Source organism: Mchenga conophoros, linkage group LG5 (assembly GCF_057382185.1).
Source record: "Mchenga conophoros isolate Kocher_MC1m ecotype Shallow Benthic linkage group LG5, M_conophoros_male_GT1.1, whole genome shotgun sequence".
Taxonomy (NCBI): domain Eukaryota; kingdom Metazoa; phylum Chordata; class Actinopteri; order Cichliformes; family Cichlidae; genus Mchenga; species Mchenga conophoros.
Genome location: NC_140530.1, coordinates 25983075 through 26004675, shown reverse-complemented (window position 1 = coordinate 26004675; position 21601 = coordinate 25983075). Strand labels below are relative to the sequence as shown.

General features: G+C 42.8%; 2 protein-coding genes across 3 annotated transcripts in view; one reads left to right on the top strand and one right to left on the bottom strand.

The window, feature by feature from the left end:
• Positions 1-1882: 1882 nt before the first annotated feature.
• Positions 1883-11392, bottom strand: LOC146574701 (kelch-like protein 10). Of its 2 annotated transcripts, none has more exons than XM_085275592.1 (5): positions 11058-11392; positions 4590-5079; positions 3520-4131; positions 2871-3020; positions 1883-2290 (listed from the first exon to the last, which is right to left on the bottom strand). In XM_085275592.1, exons 2-5 carry the CDS (start codon positions 5037-5039, stop codon positions 1937-1939), a joined length of 1566 nt encoding a protein of 521 aa, XP_085131718.1. In that variant the 5' UTR covers positions 5040-5079; positions 11058-11392; the 3' UTR covers positions 1883-1936. The 2 variants fall into 2 exon arrangements, with proteins under 2 accessions (XP_085131718.1, XP_085131717.1); XM_085275591.1 differs by having other exon boundaries at positions 11124-11392.
• A 6572-nt stretch (positions 11393-17964) lies between these two features.
• The window catches only part of il17rd (interleukin 17 receptor D), a 34177-nt gene continuing 30540 nt past the window's right edge, over positions 17965-21601 (top strand). The window contains exon 1 of the mRNA XM_085274601.1: positions 17965-18115. Within this exon, the coding sequence (XP_085130727.1) occupies positions 17996-18115 (120 nt within the window). The 5' untranslated portion in view covers positions 17965-17995. The remainder of the gene's footprint in view (positions 18116-21601) is intronic.

Here is a 21601-nt window from a genome sequence, read left to right as displayed (position 1 = left end):
CTATCCTGGACATCTTCAACCTTCTGCAGGTCCTCCATAACTACATCCATGAATCTTCTCTGTGCTCCTTCTCCTTTCCTCCAGCCTGGCACCTCTGTATTCAACATCCTTTGTCCAATATATCCACTGTCCCTCCGCTGCACATATCAAAACTCTCTTAGCCTTGCATCTCTAACTTTGTTTCCAAAACACTCTGCGTTGTCCCTCTCATACAATACTCATTCCTAAGCATGTCCATCCTGTTCACCCCCAATGAAAATCTTAACACCTGCAGGTCCTCCTCCTGTTTTTTTGTCAGTGCCACCATCTCCAAACCGTACATCATCGCAGGTCTTATTACCTTCAGACCATTCACTTTTGATGCTATCTTTCTGCCACAAATCACCCCAGACACTTGTCTCCACCTACTCCATGCTTGTCTTCTTCACCTCTTATGTGCAGTCTCCGTACTATGGACAGTTGACCCCAGATATTTAGACTTATCCAACTTCACTACTTCTGGTCCTTGTGGCCTCACTGTTAAACCTTTCTCCCTCTCATTCATACTCATGTAGTCTGTCTTGTTTCTGCCGACTTTAATTTTTACACCTCCACTGCTCCAGGCTCTCTTCCAACCTCTCCATACTCTCAGAATGACATCTGCAAACCTCATAGTCCAGGGAGACTCCTACCTACATCTTCTGTTGACCACTGTGATCACCATTGCAAACATCAGTGGCCTCAGAGCTAGACATCACGCTACCTCAGCAGTCATCTGGACCAATCTTTGCACTCTTCATTCTCTTCATAGCTCCTCACCTCCTCACTAATCCTCTGCAATTCCCGATCCACTAACTTTCAGCCAACACGTCCTCTCCTCCCTCTCGTTTTCTTCATTTATCAGGTCCTCAGAGTACTCCTTCCATCCTCTCAACACATTCTCTTCACTTGTAGTACATTTCCATTCTATTCTTGATTAATCCTTTCCAGCTTGATTTCACTTCCTAGCCAATCAATACAAGTTATTTCTCCTTCCTCAGTGTCCAGCCTCAGATTCCACTTACTATAAACCTTTAGAGCAGGGGTGTCACCACTTGTGTCCCACGTCACCTCTATTTGCAGCCCATATATTGAAGTGAAGAAATATAATGCAGTTTGGCCCTTGAAGTAACTTTTTTGTTAGGGAGGATTTGTTTTAGTGTTTTGATTGGCATGTTAAAATAAGTTATTTAGAAAGCAAATAATTATTTAATATAAAGGCAATATGAGCAGAGAGTACAAACATGTTGAGGGATTGGCTGTGTTAGTTCAGTGAGAGAGTTAAACAATTTTAACTAGTAGCCAAAAACTAATTTGTACACTTATGTCTGCATTTTTATTTTGTTATATGCAAACAAAATTATAGCAAAGAGGAAAGAGAGTAGCAATTTGTTTATTTGGTAGTTCAATGAAAGGCTTCAGTTAGTTAAGAGTGAGGAAAAAAAAATTTTGCTCATGTTTGTATTTTTGTCTTGTTATACAATATTTGAAATATAAAACAAACAAACAAAACACTACATTTTTGGAAATATTTGTGGGTATTTTCTTGTTTGTTTCTTTTGTACTAAAGTGGCCCTCCAATGAGATGACAGTGCCAGCATTGGCCCACAGCTCATTTAAGTTTGAGACCCCTGCTTTAGAGGTAGAGGTGCATTTGCTATTTCTCTTTTTGCTGTATAACCAGCCTCCCAGTAGTCCTGCCTACTTTCTTCAGCTCCCTCACTATCCCACTTTCTCCTTATATATATACTGTATGTATGTATACTTATCCATGATATTAATATAAATCTGACCAAAATCATACTATAATACAATACACATAAAACATAAAAATATAGAGATAAAGTAATAATAATGAAAAAAAAAACTTTTATTATTAATTAATTAAAATGCTACTATGATAACAGGCAAGCTGAAGTCAGAAGGTTCCACCTTCCTCATCCACATTAGGCAGCATTAGGGGACCACGAGGGAACAAATTCTCCGCCAAGCTGTAGAATCCATGTAGCACGCAGCAGCTCAGGCCACTGCGGGACTCCGCAAAGTCCGAGGTCCTGTACCACCAACCAGCCTCCCCATCGTAGCGCTCCACAGAACACGTAGGGTGATAGCCATTATATCCTCCGACCACAAAGAGCTGGTCATTCACAACTTCAATTCCAAAGTGGCTGCGAGGGTGATGCATAAATGGCAGGACGCGCCATCTGTTGGTGATAGTGTTGTAGGCCTCAACAATACGCAGTGGGGTGTACCCATTAATGGTGCCACCAACCTGGGAGTGGGAGAGTGGCATGAGTTCATAGTTTCAGAAGAAAGAAGTACCACTGAATAAAAAAAAACTATGAAATACAACTCTTTCGGACATTTTTTTCCTCACTGCAATGCTGCTAGTGGCCACTAGGAAAAATTTGTTAGTAAGTCTGAATGACTTCTCTGTATTCACGTTCTAACCTTCAGCACTTTAAATGACATAACCCCAGTGACCAGAGTCTAAATGAAGCTCCTGAGAAAGGAACATGAAGTAAAGGAAGAAGAAGACATGCAACAGACAACAAAGCACCAGGATAGTTTTTAGATTTGACAACTACCGTGGGGGGACTGTGGATGATTTATGTCATGCAATCTATGCCCTATAATGCTAAAGTCGGATTCATGGTGGTATGTTTCTTTCAGCTTGTGTAAGTGTTTGGCTATGCACAGTTCATGATTTTATGTATGCAATCTACATTAACTACTAAGCAATGCACTGGGAGCTGTGCCGAGGCTCAGTTTAAGAGAAATAACAATTATTTTAAACTGTGAATCTTGCAAAGTTACTCTAGAGTACAATAAAATTACTGTGGTACACTTACTGCATATATCTGGTTTTTGTAAGCAATAACTCCTAGGCCTCTTCGGCTGCACATCATGGGAGCAATTGTGGTCCACACGTTGGTGTCTGGATTGTAGCATTCAGCTGTAGGGAGGCTATAAGTTTGATAGAAACCCCCACAGATATAAACCTGTAGAAAGGATTAAGAGAAATTAACCTGCGGTAAAAGGAAGCATCTGAAAGGGAAAGTAGCTAATTATCCATGAAGAGCTAGTCAGAGTTTGGTAGGCAGGTTCAGGAATAAAGATATATTATCTAATAGCGGAAAACGAAATGGAATATCAACAATTACTGCATTTTTACAGGACATACAGAGAGAGGTTACAAATTCAAGGAAAAATAATTGGAAAACAGTTTAAGGGCGTATGTTATCTCTTTAATAGTGGCTTTGTTTGGCTCCACCTTGGAGAGAAGTGTCAAATCAATAGAATGGTGCTCTAAATGAAAGAAAAATCTCTATTCTGATGGGAGTGGTTGCTTCTGGGATGATATTACACCATTCACTGAGCCTGAAAAGTCATTAAATTGTTCCTATAGTCTGGCTTAAAGAAACATGTTGTTAGACTGAACAATGAAGTGAAAACAACATAGTTTGGTCACTGCTTTCAGTCATGTCTCCTTGCACCTACCTTTCCATGCAGAACTGCGGCACTGGCTGCAGCTCGCTTTGCATTCATTCTTGCCACGAAGGTCCACTGGTCAGTCTCAGGCTTGTAGCACTCAACACTGCTCAGGGAAATTTGTCCGTTGAAGCCTCCCATGGCGTAAATGCATCCATTCAGCACAACAACGCTGACATAGCACCGGGCATTGTACATGGGTGTCACAAGTTGCCATGTAGAGCTGCTGAGATCAAGTCTTTGCACAGTTTTCAAGTTAGTTTCACGGTTGCAGCCACCAATTAAGTAGACAAAGCCGTCCAGCGTAACGGCTCCGTGGTGAGCACGATGAATGTCACAGGCCACAGTGGCCCAGCTGTTGGTTCGGTAATCATATGCCTCATAGCTGCATCGTGCAGTGGAGCGATTTTTGCCTCCAGTGACCAATAAGATGGAAGAAGGCAGACGTGGCCGGCTCAGCAAGCTACTGTAAATGAATTGTGGACGTCTGTTGAGACCACGAGCTTGAAACACCTCCACTACTTCATTGATGATGGACATGCATTTAGCATTGTTCTTTATCATGGCATTGTTCATGACGCTGTTTTGGAAGTATTCAGAGGTCATCAAGGTGAGACGTACCTGGATAAATAAAGAATGAGGGGTTAAGGCAAAGGTGTCAGGCTAATTTTTAACTAAGTCACATGTAGCCTAATGTGATCTCATAATGACCTCAATGAAAAAAAGTCACTCCTCTAAAAAACAATTTCCTTTAAGTGTAAAAAAAAATACAAGTGCGTTGTGGAATCACACTGATTTTCACACAAAATGATCCAATTGCTGACTAAACAGATTGTAATTCAAATTAAACCACTAGTGGGGAGCAATTTAACATATGTGTTGATATGTTTTCAGATATAATATTCTGCTGTTATAACATTTGACATTTCTTTTTAACTGTAACCCCATTTTATGCTGACTTACTTTACGATCATGTGGTACTATCTGGTATTACATGAAGTCACCAGGCCAGTTATGGTGCCTGGACTACATGTTTTATTAAGCTGACTACAGCTACAGTTGATTTGTGGTTAAGTTACCTTGGGCAGCAGCACAGAGATACTTCCTTGTCTTTGGTCAGGCATATGGTCAATCCACAAGAGGATGACTTCAAATGCTCTGTTTTCACATTTCACGTTGAGGTGATCGCTCTCAAGTACAGCGGCTAGCTGCTGCTCAGAGAAATCAAGCAGCTCCTCTGTGGTCCCGATGATTTCTTCAAAGTGATGCAGGATGTAGAAGAAGGCCTTTTTCCTCAGTTCAGGGCAGTAGTAGAAGTTCACCAACTTCCAGATGCCAATGCAGTTCTCCGGAGACAGCTGTTCCTCCAGAAAGAAGCAGCAGGCCTGAATTATCCCCGGGACCAAGAACTGGTCTGCAGCTGCTAAAATGGGCACCACGTTATCCTCTGTCAGAGGAACAGATTTGGTGTAGGCGTAATTGATGATGACGGCCATCATCTCAGATGACACGCCGGGGATGGTGTACATCCACTTCTCCGGAGTGGCCCAGGCTCCAGTGAAGAGAGTGCTGTGGGATTTAGAGGACATCAGGTTTTCAGGAAGTATAGTTTATAAAATTAGTTTAGTACTAGATTATGCTTTAGTATTAAAAATAAAGCTTACATTTAAGTAAAAAACATTTTCTCCAGCTGAAATATTAATGTACACATTAATGAATTAGTAACTGCAATCTAATATAATGTCTTGATGCATGCATCATCCAAGTAAGAAAATCCCAAAAAAGTTGATTCTGTTCATCTGGACGTAACGTTTTCAGTGGGAGAAATATTTCATCACTCATCCAAGGGACAAATTCAGTGTAATAATAAAATGTTTATGTTTGTGCAATATGAGAACCTTCACATTAGGTACCTTAAGTATATCTGAACACAAAAACTTTTGTTTCTCTTCTTTACTCAGTGGAATTATCACTTACTTAAATATGTGAAGATATCCTGTAGTCAGAGTAAAAGCAGATTTAGAAATGTGATGGAATTCAAGTGCCCACAGATATATTAATGGTCATTTATTGTTCTGACCAAACTCCATTTCTAGCTGGTTCTTCAATGATACACAGATTTGCAACCCTACCAACAGGAGAAGGTGCAAAAGGTCACGACAGGTCCTGACAGTTAAAAATGTACCAATCCTGGGAACTATTAGGGTATTGCACTCTGATGCATCTGCACACAATTAACCTCCAGTGAGTGTGTCGCCACTTCCAGGGTGGTTCTTCTTGTAGGTGTGGTTACATCAAAGTGGTGCACAAATAAAAAAGGTGGCTGCACAAAAGACTTTTTACACGTATATGTGACTGTGGGGTTTTTTTGTTTTGTTTTTTGGGGGGTTTTTTAATCTCAAAGGACCCCTAGATATTCACAAATGAAAAACCGAGTTTGTTTGGTTTTAGTTTGTTTTGGGGGTTAAAAGCAAATAAACAGCCAAAGGGCATGCAAAGCCAAAGGGCACTTTGGCTTTGCATGAGTAAAATTTCAGGTGCTCCTTGATACATATTCAAAAAAAAAAAAAAAATATATATATATATATATATATATAAAAAAACACCCAGCACGCCCCTGCGGGCGGTTTATCCTTCAAGCTCGGGTCCTCTACCAGAGGCCTGGGAGCTTGAGGGTCCTGCGCAGTATCTTAGCTGTTCCCAGGACTGCGCTCTTCTGGACAGAGATCTCCGATGTTGTTCCCGGGATCTGCTGGAGCCACTCGCCTAGCTTGGGAGTCACCGCACCTAGTGCTCCGATTACCACGGGGACCACCGTTACCTTCACCCTCCACATCCTCTCGAGCTCTTCTCTGAGCCCTTGGTATTTCTCCAGCTTCTCGTGTTCCTTCTTCCTGATATTGCTGTCATTCGGAACCGCTACATCGATCACTACGGCCGTCTTCTTCTGTTTGTCTACCACCACTATGTCCGGTTGGTTAGCCACCACCATTTTGTCCGTCTGTATCTGGAAGTCCCACAGGATCTTAGCTCGGTCATTCTCCACCACCCTTGGGGGCATCTCCCATTTTGACCTCGGGACTTCCAGGTTATACTCGGCACAGCTGTTTCTGTACACTATGCCGGCCACTTGGTTATGGCGTTCCATGTATGCCTTGCCTGCTAGCATCTTGCACCCTGCTGTTATGTGCTGGATTGTTTCTGGGGCATCTTTACACAGCCTGCACCTGGGGTCTTGCCTGGTGTGATAGACCCCAGCCTCTATGGATCTTGTACTCAGAGCTTGTTCTTGTGCTGCCATGATTAGTGCCTCTGTGCTGTCTTTCAGTCCAGCTTTGTCCAGCCACTGGTAGGATTTCTGGATATCAGCCACCTCCTCTATCTGCCGGTGGTACATACCGTGCAGGGGCCTGTCCTTCCATGATGGTTCCTCGTCTCCCTCCTCTTTCTTGGGTTTCTGCTGCCTGAGGTATTCACTGAGCACTCGGTCAGTTGGGGCCATCTTCCCAATGTATTCTTGGATGTTCGTTGTCTCATCCTGGACTGTGGTGCTGACACTCACCAGTCCCCGGCCCCCTTCCTTCCGCTTAGCGTACAGCCTCAGGGTGCTGGACTTGGGGTGAAACCCTCCATGCATGGTCAGGAGCTTTCTTGTCTTTATGTCAGTGGCTTCTATCTCCTCCTTTGGCCAGCTTATTACCCCAGCAGGGTACCTGATCACGGGTAGGGCGTATGTGTTGATGGCCCGGATCTTGTTCTTACCATTCAGCTGACTCCTCAGGACTTGCCTGACCCTCTGCAGGTACTTGGTGGTTGCAGCCTTTCTAGCGGCCTCTTCATGGTTCCCATTTGCCTGCGGGATCCCCAGGTACTTGTAACTGTCCTCTATGTCTGCAATGTTGCCTTCTGGTAGTTCAATCCCCTCAGTTCTGACTACCTTCCCTCTCTTTGTTACCATCCGACTACACTTCTCCAGTCCGAACGACATTCCAATGTCATTGCTGTATAGCCTGGTAGTGTGGATCAGTGAATCGATGTCTCGTTCACTCTTGGCATACAGCTTGATGTCATCCATGTACAGGAGGTGGCTGACAACTGCTCCGTTCCGTAGTCGGTATCCGTAGCCAGTCTTGTTAATGATCTCACTGAGGGGGTTCAGGCCTATGCAGAACAGCAGTGGGGACAGAGCATCTCCTTGGTAGATCCCGCACTTGATGGTAACTTGTGCTATGGGCTTGGAGTTGGCCTCTAGTGTTGTACGCCACATCCCCATTGAGTTCCTGATGAAGGCTCTTAGGGTCCCATTGATCTTGTACAATTCTAGGCATTCCAGTATCCAGCTGTGGGGCATTGAGTCATAGGCCTTCTTGTAATCAATCCAGGCAGTGCACAGGTTGGTCAGTCTGGTCTTGCAGTCTCGGCTGATTGTTCTGTCTACCAGTAGCTGGTGTTTTGCACCTCTGGTATTCTTGCCAATTCCTTTCTGTGTCCCGCTCATGTATTGACCCATGTGCCTGTTCATCTTAGCCGATATGATGCCTGACAGGAGCTTCCATGTAGTACTGAGGCAGGTTATTGGTCGGTAGTTGGAGGGGACCGGTCCCTTCTTGGGGTCCTTGGGGATCAGGACCGTCCGGCCTTCAGTTAGCCATTCCGGGTGTCTTTCGTTAACTAGCAGCTGGTTCATTTGTGCTGCCAGACGCTCGTGGAGTGCAGTCAGCTTCTTCAGCCAGTAGGCGTGAACCATGTCGGGCCCTGGTGCTGTCCAACTCTTCATACTGGAGACCCTTTCTTGGATATCTGCCACTGTGATGGTTACTGGACCCTGTTCAGGGAGGTCGCTGTGGTCTGCCCTCAGATCCTCTAGCCACTGAGCATTGCCGTTATGGGTTGCATCCTTCTCCCATATGCTCTTCCAGTATTGCTCCGTCTCCAGCCTTGGTGGTGCTGTTCTCTTATTGTTCCCTTGCCACTGAGAGTACACCTTTGCTGGTTCGGTGGAGAACAGCTGGTTTATTCTCCTGCCTTCTATCTCTCTGGTGTACCTCCTCAAGCGGCTGGCCAAGGCTGTGAGTCTTTGCTTGGCAGTTTCCAAGGCCTCAGGTATGGACAGCTTGCTGTATTTCTTAGGCACCTTATTTGTCGCACCTTTCTGCAACTCCGTTAGTTGGCTAACCTCCCTCCGTGCTACTTTGATCTTGCCCTCTAGCCTCCTTCTCCATGGAGGGTACTGCCCCTTGTGGCTGTTCAACTTGTAGCCAAGCATCTCACTGATCACTGCTGCCGTATTGTAGATCAGCTTGTTAGTGTCGGTAATCGTGGTTGTAGGTATTGCCCGTAGTGCTGCATTAACATCATCTAGCAGACCTTCTGAGGGTACTTCACGTAATCTTGGTAACCGGCTACGGGGGATCCAGGTTTCAAGCTTGGCCATGATCCTATTTTTCAGGTCAGTTCCTCTCGCACTCAACGATCCTTCTCCTATCGCACTTGGGGCTATGTACCCAATCTCGGGTGGGGGTGATGATATCTCCCCCCTGACCTGGCGTCCTGACTCCTCCTTGCCGTAGCATTTGTGTTGTACCTCGTCAATCTCTAGCTGTGAGAGCAGTCCCTTCTTTCGAATGTTGGAACACTGAGCTACTAGTTGTTTCGCCGTCATTGTGGATGTTGGGTATCGAAGAATCCATAGGTCCCTCATCCTATTCATGTAGCCCCTTCCGCCGGGGTTACTTGCGTAGTAGCATTCCAACAACGCCCTGTTTTCGTCCCTTGCCCACCGATGCCTTCTTGTTCCAGTAGCCCACTTTTCGTCAGGGTGCCCTGGTTCCTCAACACCTGACGCGGACCTTGTTGATCCGGGCGACGTCCGAGCCGGCATGCCTTCATATTTATCTGTCTCGCTCATGTCTGCGGTAGGCTTGCTTAGCATAGGGGGTCTAGCCTTAGGACCCTTACTGGATACAGACGCCCCAGGCAGGAAGGATATATATATACTGGCCATATATATATATATACTGGCCACCGGGTGGTGGCTAACCAACCGGACATAGTGGTGGTAGACAAACAGAAGAAGACGGCCGTAGTGATCGATGTAGCGGTTCCGAATGACAGCAATATCAGGAAGAAGGAACACGAGAAGCTGGAGAAATACCAAGGGCTCAGAGAAGAGCTCGAGAGGATGTGGAGGGTGAAGGTAATGGTGGTCCCCGTGGTAATCGGAGCACTAGGTGCGGTGACTCCCAAGCTAGGCGAGTGGCTCCAGCAGATCCCGGGAATAACATCGGAGATCTCTGTCCAGAAGAGCGCAGTCCTGGGAACAGCTAAGATACTGCGCAGGACCCTCAAGCTCCCAGGCCTCTGGTAGAGGACCCGAGCTTGAAGGATAAACCGCCCGCAGGGGCGTGCTGGGTGTTTTATATATATATATATATATATATATATATATATATATATATATATATGCTTTGAATAAATACTTTTTTCTTGATAAAATGGAAATTTAATTTGGTTAAAAAGATATTACAAGGACATTTAACACTTCTATGATCATGCAAATTTTTGTAGAAGTTTTGCTGCAAGACAAAAGTTGTCTCCATCATGGTTTTAAGGTAGACTTTTTGCAGTGCTGACTTCAAGTTTCAACATGCCATACTGTGTAATCTGTTGGACCAGGATTCTTTCCCATACCACATGTTGTAATACCACAACAAATACTCCCATTAATCGTAAGCCTTGAGGAACTTATGTTGTCACACATACCACAGTCGGTATAGTGAAGGTCAAACAACCAAGAAAGGCTGACCAAAACAAATTTCTAAATCAGGGGTCTCAACCTCGTGGCCTGCGGGCCACTTGCGGCCTACGTCACCCCTACTTGTGGTTCGTATATTGATGTGAAGAAATATAATGCAGTTTGGCCCTTGAAGTTACTTTTTTTGTTAGGGAGGATTTGTTTGTTGTTGAGTGCAATGTTAAAATAAGTTCTTTAAAAAGCAAATCATTATTTAATATGAAGGCAATATGAGCAGAGAATAGATACATGTTGAGGGATTGGCTGTGTTAGTTCAGTGAGAGAGTTTTTGTAAAGAAAACAATCTTCACTAGCAGTTAAAAGCTAATGTGAATGCTTATGTCTGCATTTTTATTTTGTTAAACACGAACAAAACTATTGCAGAAGTCCTGCCACATGTCTGGCCAGAAAGAGAGTACCAATTTGTTTATTTGGTAGTTTAATGAAAGACTTTAGTTAATTAAGAGTGAGAGAAAAACATTTCAGTTCACGTTTTTAGGTGTTTTTTTTGTTACACAATATTTCAAATTTAAAAAAACAAACAAAACACTACATTTTTGGAAATATTTGTGGGTTTTTTCTTGTTTGTTTTTTTGCACTACTTTTTGCACTACGGAAGCAGCCATCCAGGGAGGTGACAGTGCCCACAGCTCATTTAAGTTTGAGACCCCTCTTCTAAATAGAAAGAAGGACTTGAAAATTATGACTTAAACTGTATTTTGTATTAGTTTTCACAATCAGAGACATTATGTACCTTTGAATTTGGTTACTCACGGAGTTTCTTGCTGATACTTTGTTCCTGCTGAGATAACCTACTCACCAAAAGTATGAGCTGCAGCTACTGAGGATGATCTTGTGGGCGTCAAACATAACATTGTCCACTACGAGCACCACATCACACAGTTTTCCATCCAGATGGAATTTGTTCAGGGCTGTACATACCGAGTCGCTCATCTTTTTCTCCATTTCTCTTCTGTGAAAATTTAAGTCTGTGCAAGTTTTTCCCTGTTCTGTCTTCTTCGACATGTCTATTGGTAACCAGGTCAGCTTAGTAAAGTAAATCTATGAAGAGTTTTTTTTTCAGTTGGAAGTGTGAGCCTGTGAGTTTTAGAATGTTACAATATGAGATCACAGAAAATCATCAAAATGTGTTACATCACTAACTAATTTACATCCATTTAAAAAATAATAATTTAAAAAAACCTAGAAGAATGATGAGGACTAACTGAAACAAAACAGTATACTTTTCAAACTAAACTACATTCCATTTAAAGTAAACAGGAAAACATTTTTAAGGGAAGTAAGGGGAAAAAAACTTCAGAAAAAACATTTTGTTCTAGTGAATTTTTACTGATACTGAGGTGTCTGTGTTGCTAGTTTAATCCTGTCTGCAGTCTCCTACATTTGACACTTTTTGCCTGTCACACAGCCAATCTTTAAAAGTAATACCTATTCTGAACTTTGAAAATCTTTTCACTCACAAATACTGACCTAACTAACAGAAATGTAAAAGAAAAATTATCTATTTTAAGTGTTAGACTAGTGCTGTTACTTCGTTTGGCCACAAGATGAAGCTGTCTCATACAATACAAGATACATATTGAGAGTCCAAGTAAGAACATACACAGCAGGGTACCACTTTTCTCTTTTTTATTTATTTGTTTTTCTTTTCTGGACTTCCTTGTCTTCTCTGCCGTCCATCCTCTTGCCTGTGGTGTCTCAGCTAGGACATAACAGGAGTGTACAGATATACACAGGCAGACAGCCATTGTTCCCCGGATTTGGAATATTTGACTGTGAAGTGCAGACCCGTCTACATACCTCGCGAGTTTACTGTTGTCATGGTAACGGCCGTGTATGTACCACCCGATGCTAATGCTAACTCGGCCATGGAGGAGCTGCACAAGACAATAAGCAATCAGCAGAATTCCCATCCAAACGCAGTGCACTTTATAGCTGGGGACTTCAACCATGCTGATTTAAGGTCAGTATTCCCCAGATTTGAACAGCATATTAAATGTGCAACGAGGGGGAAAAACACATTGGATAAAGCCTGCAGCAACATCCAAAAAGGTTAAAGAGCAACCCCTCTACCAGATCTAGGTTTGTCAGACCACATGTCCATGCTGCTGATCCCTGCATGCACTCCTGTTAGGAGAAGAGCCCCCCCAGTCACAAAAACTGTGAAAACCTGGCCAGAAGGTGCATCACATCAGATGCAGGACTGTTTTGAAAACACGGACTGGAGCGTGTTCGAACATCAGGACCTTGAAGAGCACACAACATCAGTGCTCTCATATATTAACTTCTGTGTCAACAGTGTCACTGTGGACAAACGTCTCTGGGTGTATTCCAACCAGAAATCCTGGATGACTAAAGAGGTCCAGGTCCTGCTGAAGCAACGTGACGCTGCTTTTAGATCCGGTGATGGTATGCATTACAGTGCAGCCAGATCTGAGTTGAAAAGAGGCAATCAGAGAAGCCAAGGCAGCGTACAAGAGAAGGATCGAAGACCACTTCAACACCAACAACTCACGACAGATATGGCAGGGAGTTCAGCACTTAACCAACTACAAACCTTGCAATACCACGTTGACTGAGGGTAACGCTGCGCTTGCGGAGGAGCTGAACCACTTCTTCGCACGCTTTGAGGTGAAGGGACCAGAGGCAGCAGCAGCCCAAGCCTCATAGTGCAGGAATATGAGGTGAGGCGCACACTGAGGGCAGTGAACCCCAGGAAGGCCGCCGGACCAGATGGGGTAACCGCAAGGGTCCTTAAAGAGTGTGCAGACCAGCTGGCTGGGGTCTTCACTAAGATCTTCAACACTTCACTGTCCCAGTCCTGCATCCCGCCGTGCCTAAAGTCAGCCACAATTGTCCCACTGCCAAAGCGTACTAACATTAGCAGCCTCAACGACTACCGACCAGTTGCTCTAACACCTGTTATAATGAAGTGCTTTGAGAAACTGGTCCGACGTCACATCATGTCCTGCTTGCCACCCAACCTCGACCCAGATCAACTGAAGATGCCATTGCTACAACGCTCCACACCACCATCTCTCACCTGGAAGTGCAGGGCCGTTACGCCAGGCTGCTCTTTGTTGACTTTAGCTCTGCTTTCAATACGATACTCCCGGACAGACTAATAGACTTAAAAACTCCTTTGTCCCACACGCCATCAGACTGTTTAACTCCTCTCTGGAGGGGAGAGGGAGGGGAAACAGGAGGACAAAGGAGGGAACAACTAAGCTGTAGTGCCTCTTCACCTCACTGTGCAATACCTTTTGTGCAATACTTTTGTAAATAGTCAACGGTGCAATAGACTCAATACTTGAAATGTGCAATTCACTTGTATTTTTATTTTTATTCCTATTTATTCTATTTATCCCCTTCGTATATTTTATTTATATTGTCTCTGTATTTATATATATGTGTGTGTGTATAACTCTGTAACTTCTGTCGGTGCTGTGCTTTTTTGGAAATCGAATTTCCCAGAGGAACCCACCCGAGGGATTAATAAAGTTCTATCTTATCTTATCTTATCTTATCTTATCTTATCTTATCTTATCTTATCTTATCTTATCTTATCTTATCTTAGTTAAACTGCTGGAAATTGGACTTCCTTCTACCACCTGCCGCTGGATCAGAGACTTCCTCTCAGACTGTGTACAGAGAGTTAGAGTGGGGCCTCATCTTTCCTCAGCCCTCAGCCTTAACACCGGCTCTCCACAAGGCTGTGTACTGAGTCCCCTACTGTACACTCTGTACACACATGACTGTGTTAGTTCCCACCCAGACAGTCATCACGTTTGCAGATGATACCACCGTGGTGGGGCTCATCTCTGGGGGAGATGAGACGGCGTACAGAGCTGAAGTTCAGAGGCTGTCAGATTGGTGTGTAGATAACAACCTGGACCTCAATACTACCAAGACAAAAGAACTGGTAGTTGATTTCAGAAGGAGGAAGTCTGAGCTGCAGCCTGTCAGCATCAACGGGGAGTGTGTGGAAAGGGTCTCCAGTTTCAAGTTTCTGGGTGTGCACATAGACACAGACCTCCAATGGAGCTCTAACACCTCTGCGGTTTTGAAGAAGGCCCAACCGCGTGTCCACTTTCTGAGAATCCTCAGAAAAATGGACCTGAAGAAGGAGCTGCTGACCGTCTTCTACCGCTGCTCCATTGAAAGTGTGCTGACATATTGCATCGGTGTTTGGTTCTCCAGCTGCACCACAGCACACAGAAAGGCACACCAGAGGGTCATCAATATGGCCCAAAAAATCATTGGACATCCTCTTCCCTCCCTGAAGGACCTGTACATCACTTGCTGTCTCAAGAGGGCATGCAGCATCCTACGGGACTGCACACACCCAGGACACCGGGTGTTTAAGCTGCTGCCATCTGGCAGGAGGTTCAGGCTGCTGAGGTCCCGAACAAATAGACTCAAGGACAGCTTTTACAACAGGGCAATAGCCCTGATCAATGCAAATAGCTGACCTGACTGGCTACCTGGGGGGGGGGGGGGGTTAACAATGGTAAAAATAGTAATAATAATAATATTTATATTTATAACAAGGTGCAATAATAATTAATGTGCAATAATAACAGTGTGCAATACAAATACACTTATTCTTCTTTTTTATTACTAAGTTATTATACTGTGTTGTGTTGTTTGTGTTGTTTGTGTTGTGTTGTGATGTGTTGTGATGTGTCGTATCGTGTCGTGTTGTGTTACATGTAGTGCCGACGAAGGACAGTTTTCCAGTTTAATTGTACTACTGTACTATGTATGACTGTGCAATGACAATAAAGAGTTATCTTATCTTATCTTATCTTATCTTATACTTTACAGAATCTTTAAGGTTCACTTATTTTATTTACCCAGACTGTATGAAAGAGGTGTGGCACACACAGTTTTGAAGAAAGATGTGTACATATTTAAGTTGTCACACTGTCATAATAATCACACATCGCTGAACGAATAAAATGGACAGAAAGCAGTGTCAGTTAAATATGATTAGTGCCACTCTTCATATTTAATTCACACTGCTTTTAATTCGCTCCAACCCAAAGATCTCGCCTTCCCCCTGTATTATTTCTGTTTGTACATCCTTGAATCCTCTTTTTACCTCCATTCCACACATTCACCAGAGGTTGAGGCAGAGGAGGCAAGACACACGCAGAGAGGAGCTGAGACAGTAGGCATTTAATGACACATCTTTGCTTTAATACATCTTCTTACACTTATCTTTATCAGGGCCACTGGAACCTATCCCAACTACCACATGATGAGAGACAAGGTCACCAGTCTGACGCAGGGCTAACACAGAGCATTGTTCTGTTAGAGCTCAACTACAGCTGTATTTTATAATCTCAGCCAGACAACCATTCACATCTATCGGCAATTTAGAAGTACCAGTTAACCATGTCTTTGTCAGCAATGTCTGCATGTCCAAAGACAATGTCAGAATGTCTTTGGACTGTAGGAGGAAGCTGGAGTACCCGGGCAGAACCCACTCAAACACAGGTTAGAGTTAAGCATGTTCTCTCCATGTTAGGGGGGAAAGCTCACACAGAAAGGCCCCAGCCACATGGTGGAATTGATCTCAAGATCTGTTTGCAATATCAGTTAAATATGAGTTGGTACAGTTTCAGACTGCATTGTTCTGTTAAAGCTCAACTACTGTCGTATTTTATAATCTCCGGTGTAAAACTAACTTTAAACCATGACATTTCTTTTTCATACAAGGCAACTTTGAATGAAATTTACAACTAGCATAAAGTGACAAGATGATGCACCTTTTTCTGTCACATACATAAACCGTTTTGGATTGCACAGTTTATCATTTGCAATGAGTGAAGCAGCTTATGAATACATAGGAATAATTGTTTGTAGAGTCCTCCACCCTCCTTGGGTTGTATTTTCCAGCTGCATGCCACACCTCTTTTGTACACTGAAGTCAATTACACTTCCACAAAGGATACAGCTGTGCATCCTCAGATATACCTGAGTCTGTCTTCGACATGCATTTCAGAATTCGAGATATCCTTCAGTATGTTGTAATAAGATTGATGTCTGGGTTGCAGGCAGAAACATGGTGGACACAGAACACAAAGATGGACAAATGAGGTAAATGAGAACTGCATATTTGGTGGGAGGGACTAAGGCACAAGCAGAAAAGAAAAGGGAAAAGAATTGAGGATGTAAAATCTGATGAAGGGGGAAGTGGGGAAAGTAAGCCTGCAGTGGCATAGTTGGTATTGCTTTCATTATGTGTGCATCATGGCAAGTGTGGTTCTGGAGACCCCTTACTAAAGCAGGAACAACCACACTGGTGGCTCTGAGGTTTTTGACAGGGGTTTATATGCCACAACTATGCAAGATTCAGTCACGAAGCTTAACAGGTGTGCAAATAAAGGCTCATTTTGAAGATGGGTGTGGTTCAACCAGCTGTTAAATGAAGCAAACAGATGTTAAAGGAAGTATATGTAGTGTGCAGGTGGGATTTATATGAGAGTCTCCTCCAATAAATCATATCTTTATCCAGTGTGTAAACAGATAATGTTCTTACCTGCAGAGGGCATTGTTTGAGTCTTTGTGTCTGTGTGTGTGAGTGTCAGGATGCCAAAATGACTTCATGCAGACACCAACTGAAGCAAGAACTACCACAAAGGTTGCTTTGAGTGCTTTGGCAGGTGTTTTTCTGTGGTCATACAGTCAAAAACGATGCAGGTGAGATCAAACTGAACTTTGAGTATAGGTGTGGTCTGAAAACTCATCTGTGATATGGCTGGTATCATCTCATCCCAATCCCATCTCATGGATGGGTTGTCATTTTTTGATTGCGTTTACTTTGTTTTTTGATTGATAGCCACTCCAGACACACATGTGAATTTCTGAAAGAACCAAGAAAAAGTAAGCAAATACCACAACCTTCCACCCTATTCAAGTCATGCATCGCTCCAACATGTAGTTACATTCCTCAGGGCATGCATGCCAGGTTACATAGAAGGTTATGACGCAGAGTTAAACTGGTGTAAGCTATGACCTAGATCTGACGCAGAAATACAATTCACATGGTAGGACATCTTGAGCACCAGCCAAGATGTCCTCACCCCACAAATTATAATTCACACAATGCAAATTTGTCTTTTTAATTATTAATGGATTTCCCAACCTTTTACCCGATCTAAATCTGATTGTAATCTGAACCCCTCAACAACCATCTAAAAATTGGCCTGAAAGTGAAAACTGGCCAAAGAGCTTAACCCCCAAAAGTACAAAGCTCACAACCACATAAGACTAGTTGTAAGTTATGAATACCTGTTTATTTTCCAGTCTTTTACTTAAATCTGAATCCTAAAACCAAGTTTGCAGTCTTGCCAGCCTGTGAATGTATGTCTCAAAATGAGCACTGGCTAAGATGTCCTCAATCCCCAAAGTACTAATCACACAAACACAGATCAGTACTGCAACAACATTTCCCAGCCTTTTCTTCCTAATCCAAGGGTGGAACCTAAAAACACAGGGGGGGGGGAATCCCTTTGAATATCACTTCAAGAAGGTGAGTACTGGCCAAACTGTCCCTGTAGGTCCCCCCACAAAGATATGCGTGCGCAGTACACGCATGCACGCGCGCTCACCTCCTCCGTCCTCTCCTCCTCGCTCTCAGAGTTGTTCAGACTTGAGGGAGGAATGGCGGCCCCTCGGAGTTTCTTCATCTCTCTCTGCGGTTTATACCTGCTTTTATATTTCCCATGTGGATCTACGACATCGGGCACCAGAAGAGCGAATCAGGATCGATGCGGGTTTAAGGTAAAGCACAGAATTAAACATTATCCCTGGTGTTCAGCGACTTTTCGTTAAAGCTGTCGCTGCGACGTCTCAAGTGTCCAAAAAGTTCCGTTTTCGGAGACGGTCGTGTTTTTATGTCACTTCTGTAGTATATGCAGTCAGGTTCTTGATGAATAAGCCGCCAGTTTAACACATTCACGTGTGAAGTTAGAGTTATGCTCGCTTTTTATTTAATTTGCTGTGTTTTTAATCTCAGGGTGCGTTACCTTTACCTGTCTGTCTGCGGGGTTCTAGCTGCAGGTCTTTTGCGTAAGGCTGCGAGCCAAACTCCGTTGGAACAAGAATTAATTTATCTTTTTCTCCTTTTATTGGAAATTTGCAGCCCCTCATAAGCAACTTCAGACAAATGTCGGCATATAATAAAATAAAAATGATTTTAGTTGCTTGACACTATTATCCTTTACCTAATCTCCAGTCTGGTTGGAAGCGTAATTCAAAGAGATAGCAAGGGGGGTGTTTAAAAGTTTATAAACAAAAAAAACTTATTGATGATATTTATGTGTTGTGTTTGCCGAGTTGAACGCATATTTTTCTGCTTTTAACCAAAACGCTTTAAACATATTGTCGATATAAGTTTTGTCGCTTTGTGGCAAGTCTTAATATCCTTAATTATTAGTCATCAGTGTTTGGTGTTCCCTTGTCCTGTTCGGCATTTATGTAATGCTACAAAGTGCACATCACTTGGTTAAAACTCTAACCCCAACAGCCAAAGTCGAGGCGATATTTGCAGGCCCTGTAAATTATCGTAGGTCGTAAAGCTGATTTCCTGCCTTTTGTGTAATCTTTTAAAAGCAATTGATGTGGAAAACAGGAATATGTGAGCTGACCCACCGCCTCCAAACGCCTGTCCTGCTTTTGTACTTCACGGCAGCCTTGCTTTTGGCCATGAATGAACCAGTGTTTGGTCTGTGCCAGTTCAGAATAAGTCTCTAGATTCCGTAAAGGCCAGTGTGCATGAATTTCACTGCAATGTGAAAAGAACAAGTCTCAGAGATTTTTCATTTGTGGGAATTTCTATAGTTTCTATCCTCAGCCTTGTTTTCTCCTCCTCTCTGTAATGAATTTAAACATCATAAATGTTAGTTTATTTCAAAGGTCCCAAGGACCTCATGTTTGTGTTGGGTTTTCTTTATTACTGAAAAAGGTAGATTTTTTTGGCCATTAGACTTAAGCTCCTGCAGTTGATAATTCAACATTGAACGTTTGTTGTTTTTGGCCAAGTAAAATTGTATCATGTGCTTAGGCTGCACAATTAAATAATTAAACAACTAAATATAGAAAAATTGATAAAGGCAGGGGAGAGTTGTCAATAGTTATTTCTTTCAAATATTGATTTTTATTTTCTTTCTCTGAATCACACCAACAGGTCAGGGAGCCCAGACTAAGCTAAGATTAACTGATGAGTTTCAATCATTGCCAGTTAATCTGTAAACCCATCTCAATTATTCAGTCATTTATTTTAAATTTGGCTCATTAAAGTTGCCAAGAGTGCCAAATGTGACGTCTTCAGGTTTTTTAGTGTTGACTATTATTTACACTGATCATATACTCTGGTTACTGTCATATATGACAAAAAAGATAAGCAACCTCTCACAATGGAGAAATTGAAGTTAGAATATACTTGTCAGTTTATCTTCCATAAAATAATAACTCTATTATGAAGTGTTAAGAAACTGTTTTTTGTTTCCATGTTTTTTTTTTAAGTGAAATAAAAGTTTCTCTGGTTGCATGTGTGTCCACTCTGCAGGTTTTAATTTTCCTATGTTGATAGATGAGTCCTACATGCCTTTGATATGCTCACTCTCCTTGTGTGTGTGTGTGTTATCCTGGTTTCCTCTTTGGCTTTGAAGTGTTTTCTACAGGAAGCTTCACACTGTTTACTCTGCTGAAACATTCCTTCCTGCAATATACCCCCCCCCCCCTCACTCACCCCCCCTCCCCAGACACACAGACACACACACACACAGTCTGCCACCTCCCCCTCTCTTCTTCTGCTTCCTCTCCTTTCACACACACTTCAAAGGCTGCTGGATGGGGGTGTGAGGGCCTGCTATTCTACAGGTGTGAGGTTATTAGAGCTGTGTGTGTGTGTGTGTGTGTGTGTGTGTGTGTGTGTGTGTGTGTGTGTGTGTGTGTGTGTGTGTGTGTGTGTGCTAGTCTTACGTGTCAGCATCATGCAGGAAAAGGCTCCTGATTCAGGATAGATATTAAGTGTCATTTTAATAACCTCTTGGTTTCAAACACTCCATCTTCTTCCCACAGTCCAGTGACATGGATGATGTAAGGATGCGCTTGTCCAACATTTTCCACTTCCAGTAGAATATTGATACCTTTGTGTTGTGCTAAGTTATTAAGCTATATGAAGAAGAGACTGGGAATCATTCCTTTGTTAGGGACGTGGCTGCTTTGACTGTCGTGTGTCCAGGTACAGGCTGTGAATGCCAGACCTCACCTAGTGTCACTGAGCTGTATATCTACTCTGTGTTCAAGCTGTTGGTGCCTTATAGAGTATTTTCATCAGACTAATATTCTGGCTTACTTAATGGTACAGAGCATGCAATAAGTCTGAGATTCAGTTTTTGTGAGTAAAATCTTAGTATTTCAGCTAGCTAACCCAATTTGCTAGTGCTAGCTGATGCATTAGGACTGAAGCTTTTTGATCAAATCTGGTAACTTCTGAAAGCAGAAAAGCACCAGAAAAACCCAAACTTTGAGGCATCAAAACACAGTCTTAAGCCAATGGGTGATGTCACTATAGCTACCTAAATCTTTTATACCCAGTCTCTGGTCCTGAAACATTTGCAGATGGTACTCGTTCTTTTTTTTTTTGTTTTGTTTTTTGTTAGGGTTATCAGACTCAGAATAAGAGTCAGCATACTTTATTAATCCCTAAGGAAATTATGTGGGTTACAGTTGCACCATTATAAATACCAGTAACAGAAACAGACTATTTAACAATACAATATGTTAGAGATTTAAGAAATTTAGGAAATATGAACAATATATATAAAAATCGCTCAATAATAAATATCACGGATTGACAGAGGTGATTATTAATCACTCGGTACAGATATCCCGGAAAATACTCAATACCATTTTCAGTGGTATCAGTTGCTGCTTAAATAGTTGGGGGGTTTTTTGTTTTGTTTTTTTTAAGCAGGATGCTGCTGTCCTTTTTTGCTGGTAGACTTTACAGACATTAAACATTACAGATGGGCACGACTTTAAGGCTCCTTATCATTTTATTATTAGCTGCTAGCTGCTAACTTAACAGATGGCTAATGTGGCTGTCAGACTAACGGTTGCATTTACGATGTGTCTTTAATACTTTACGGACCTCCCGAAATTGCTCATGACATTTGTTCTGTGGCGTCAAGATCAACTGCTTCAGCTGCTAGTGAGGGGAGGGGCTGTGTGCCTGCCTATCTGTAGCAATTGTGTGTGATG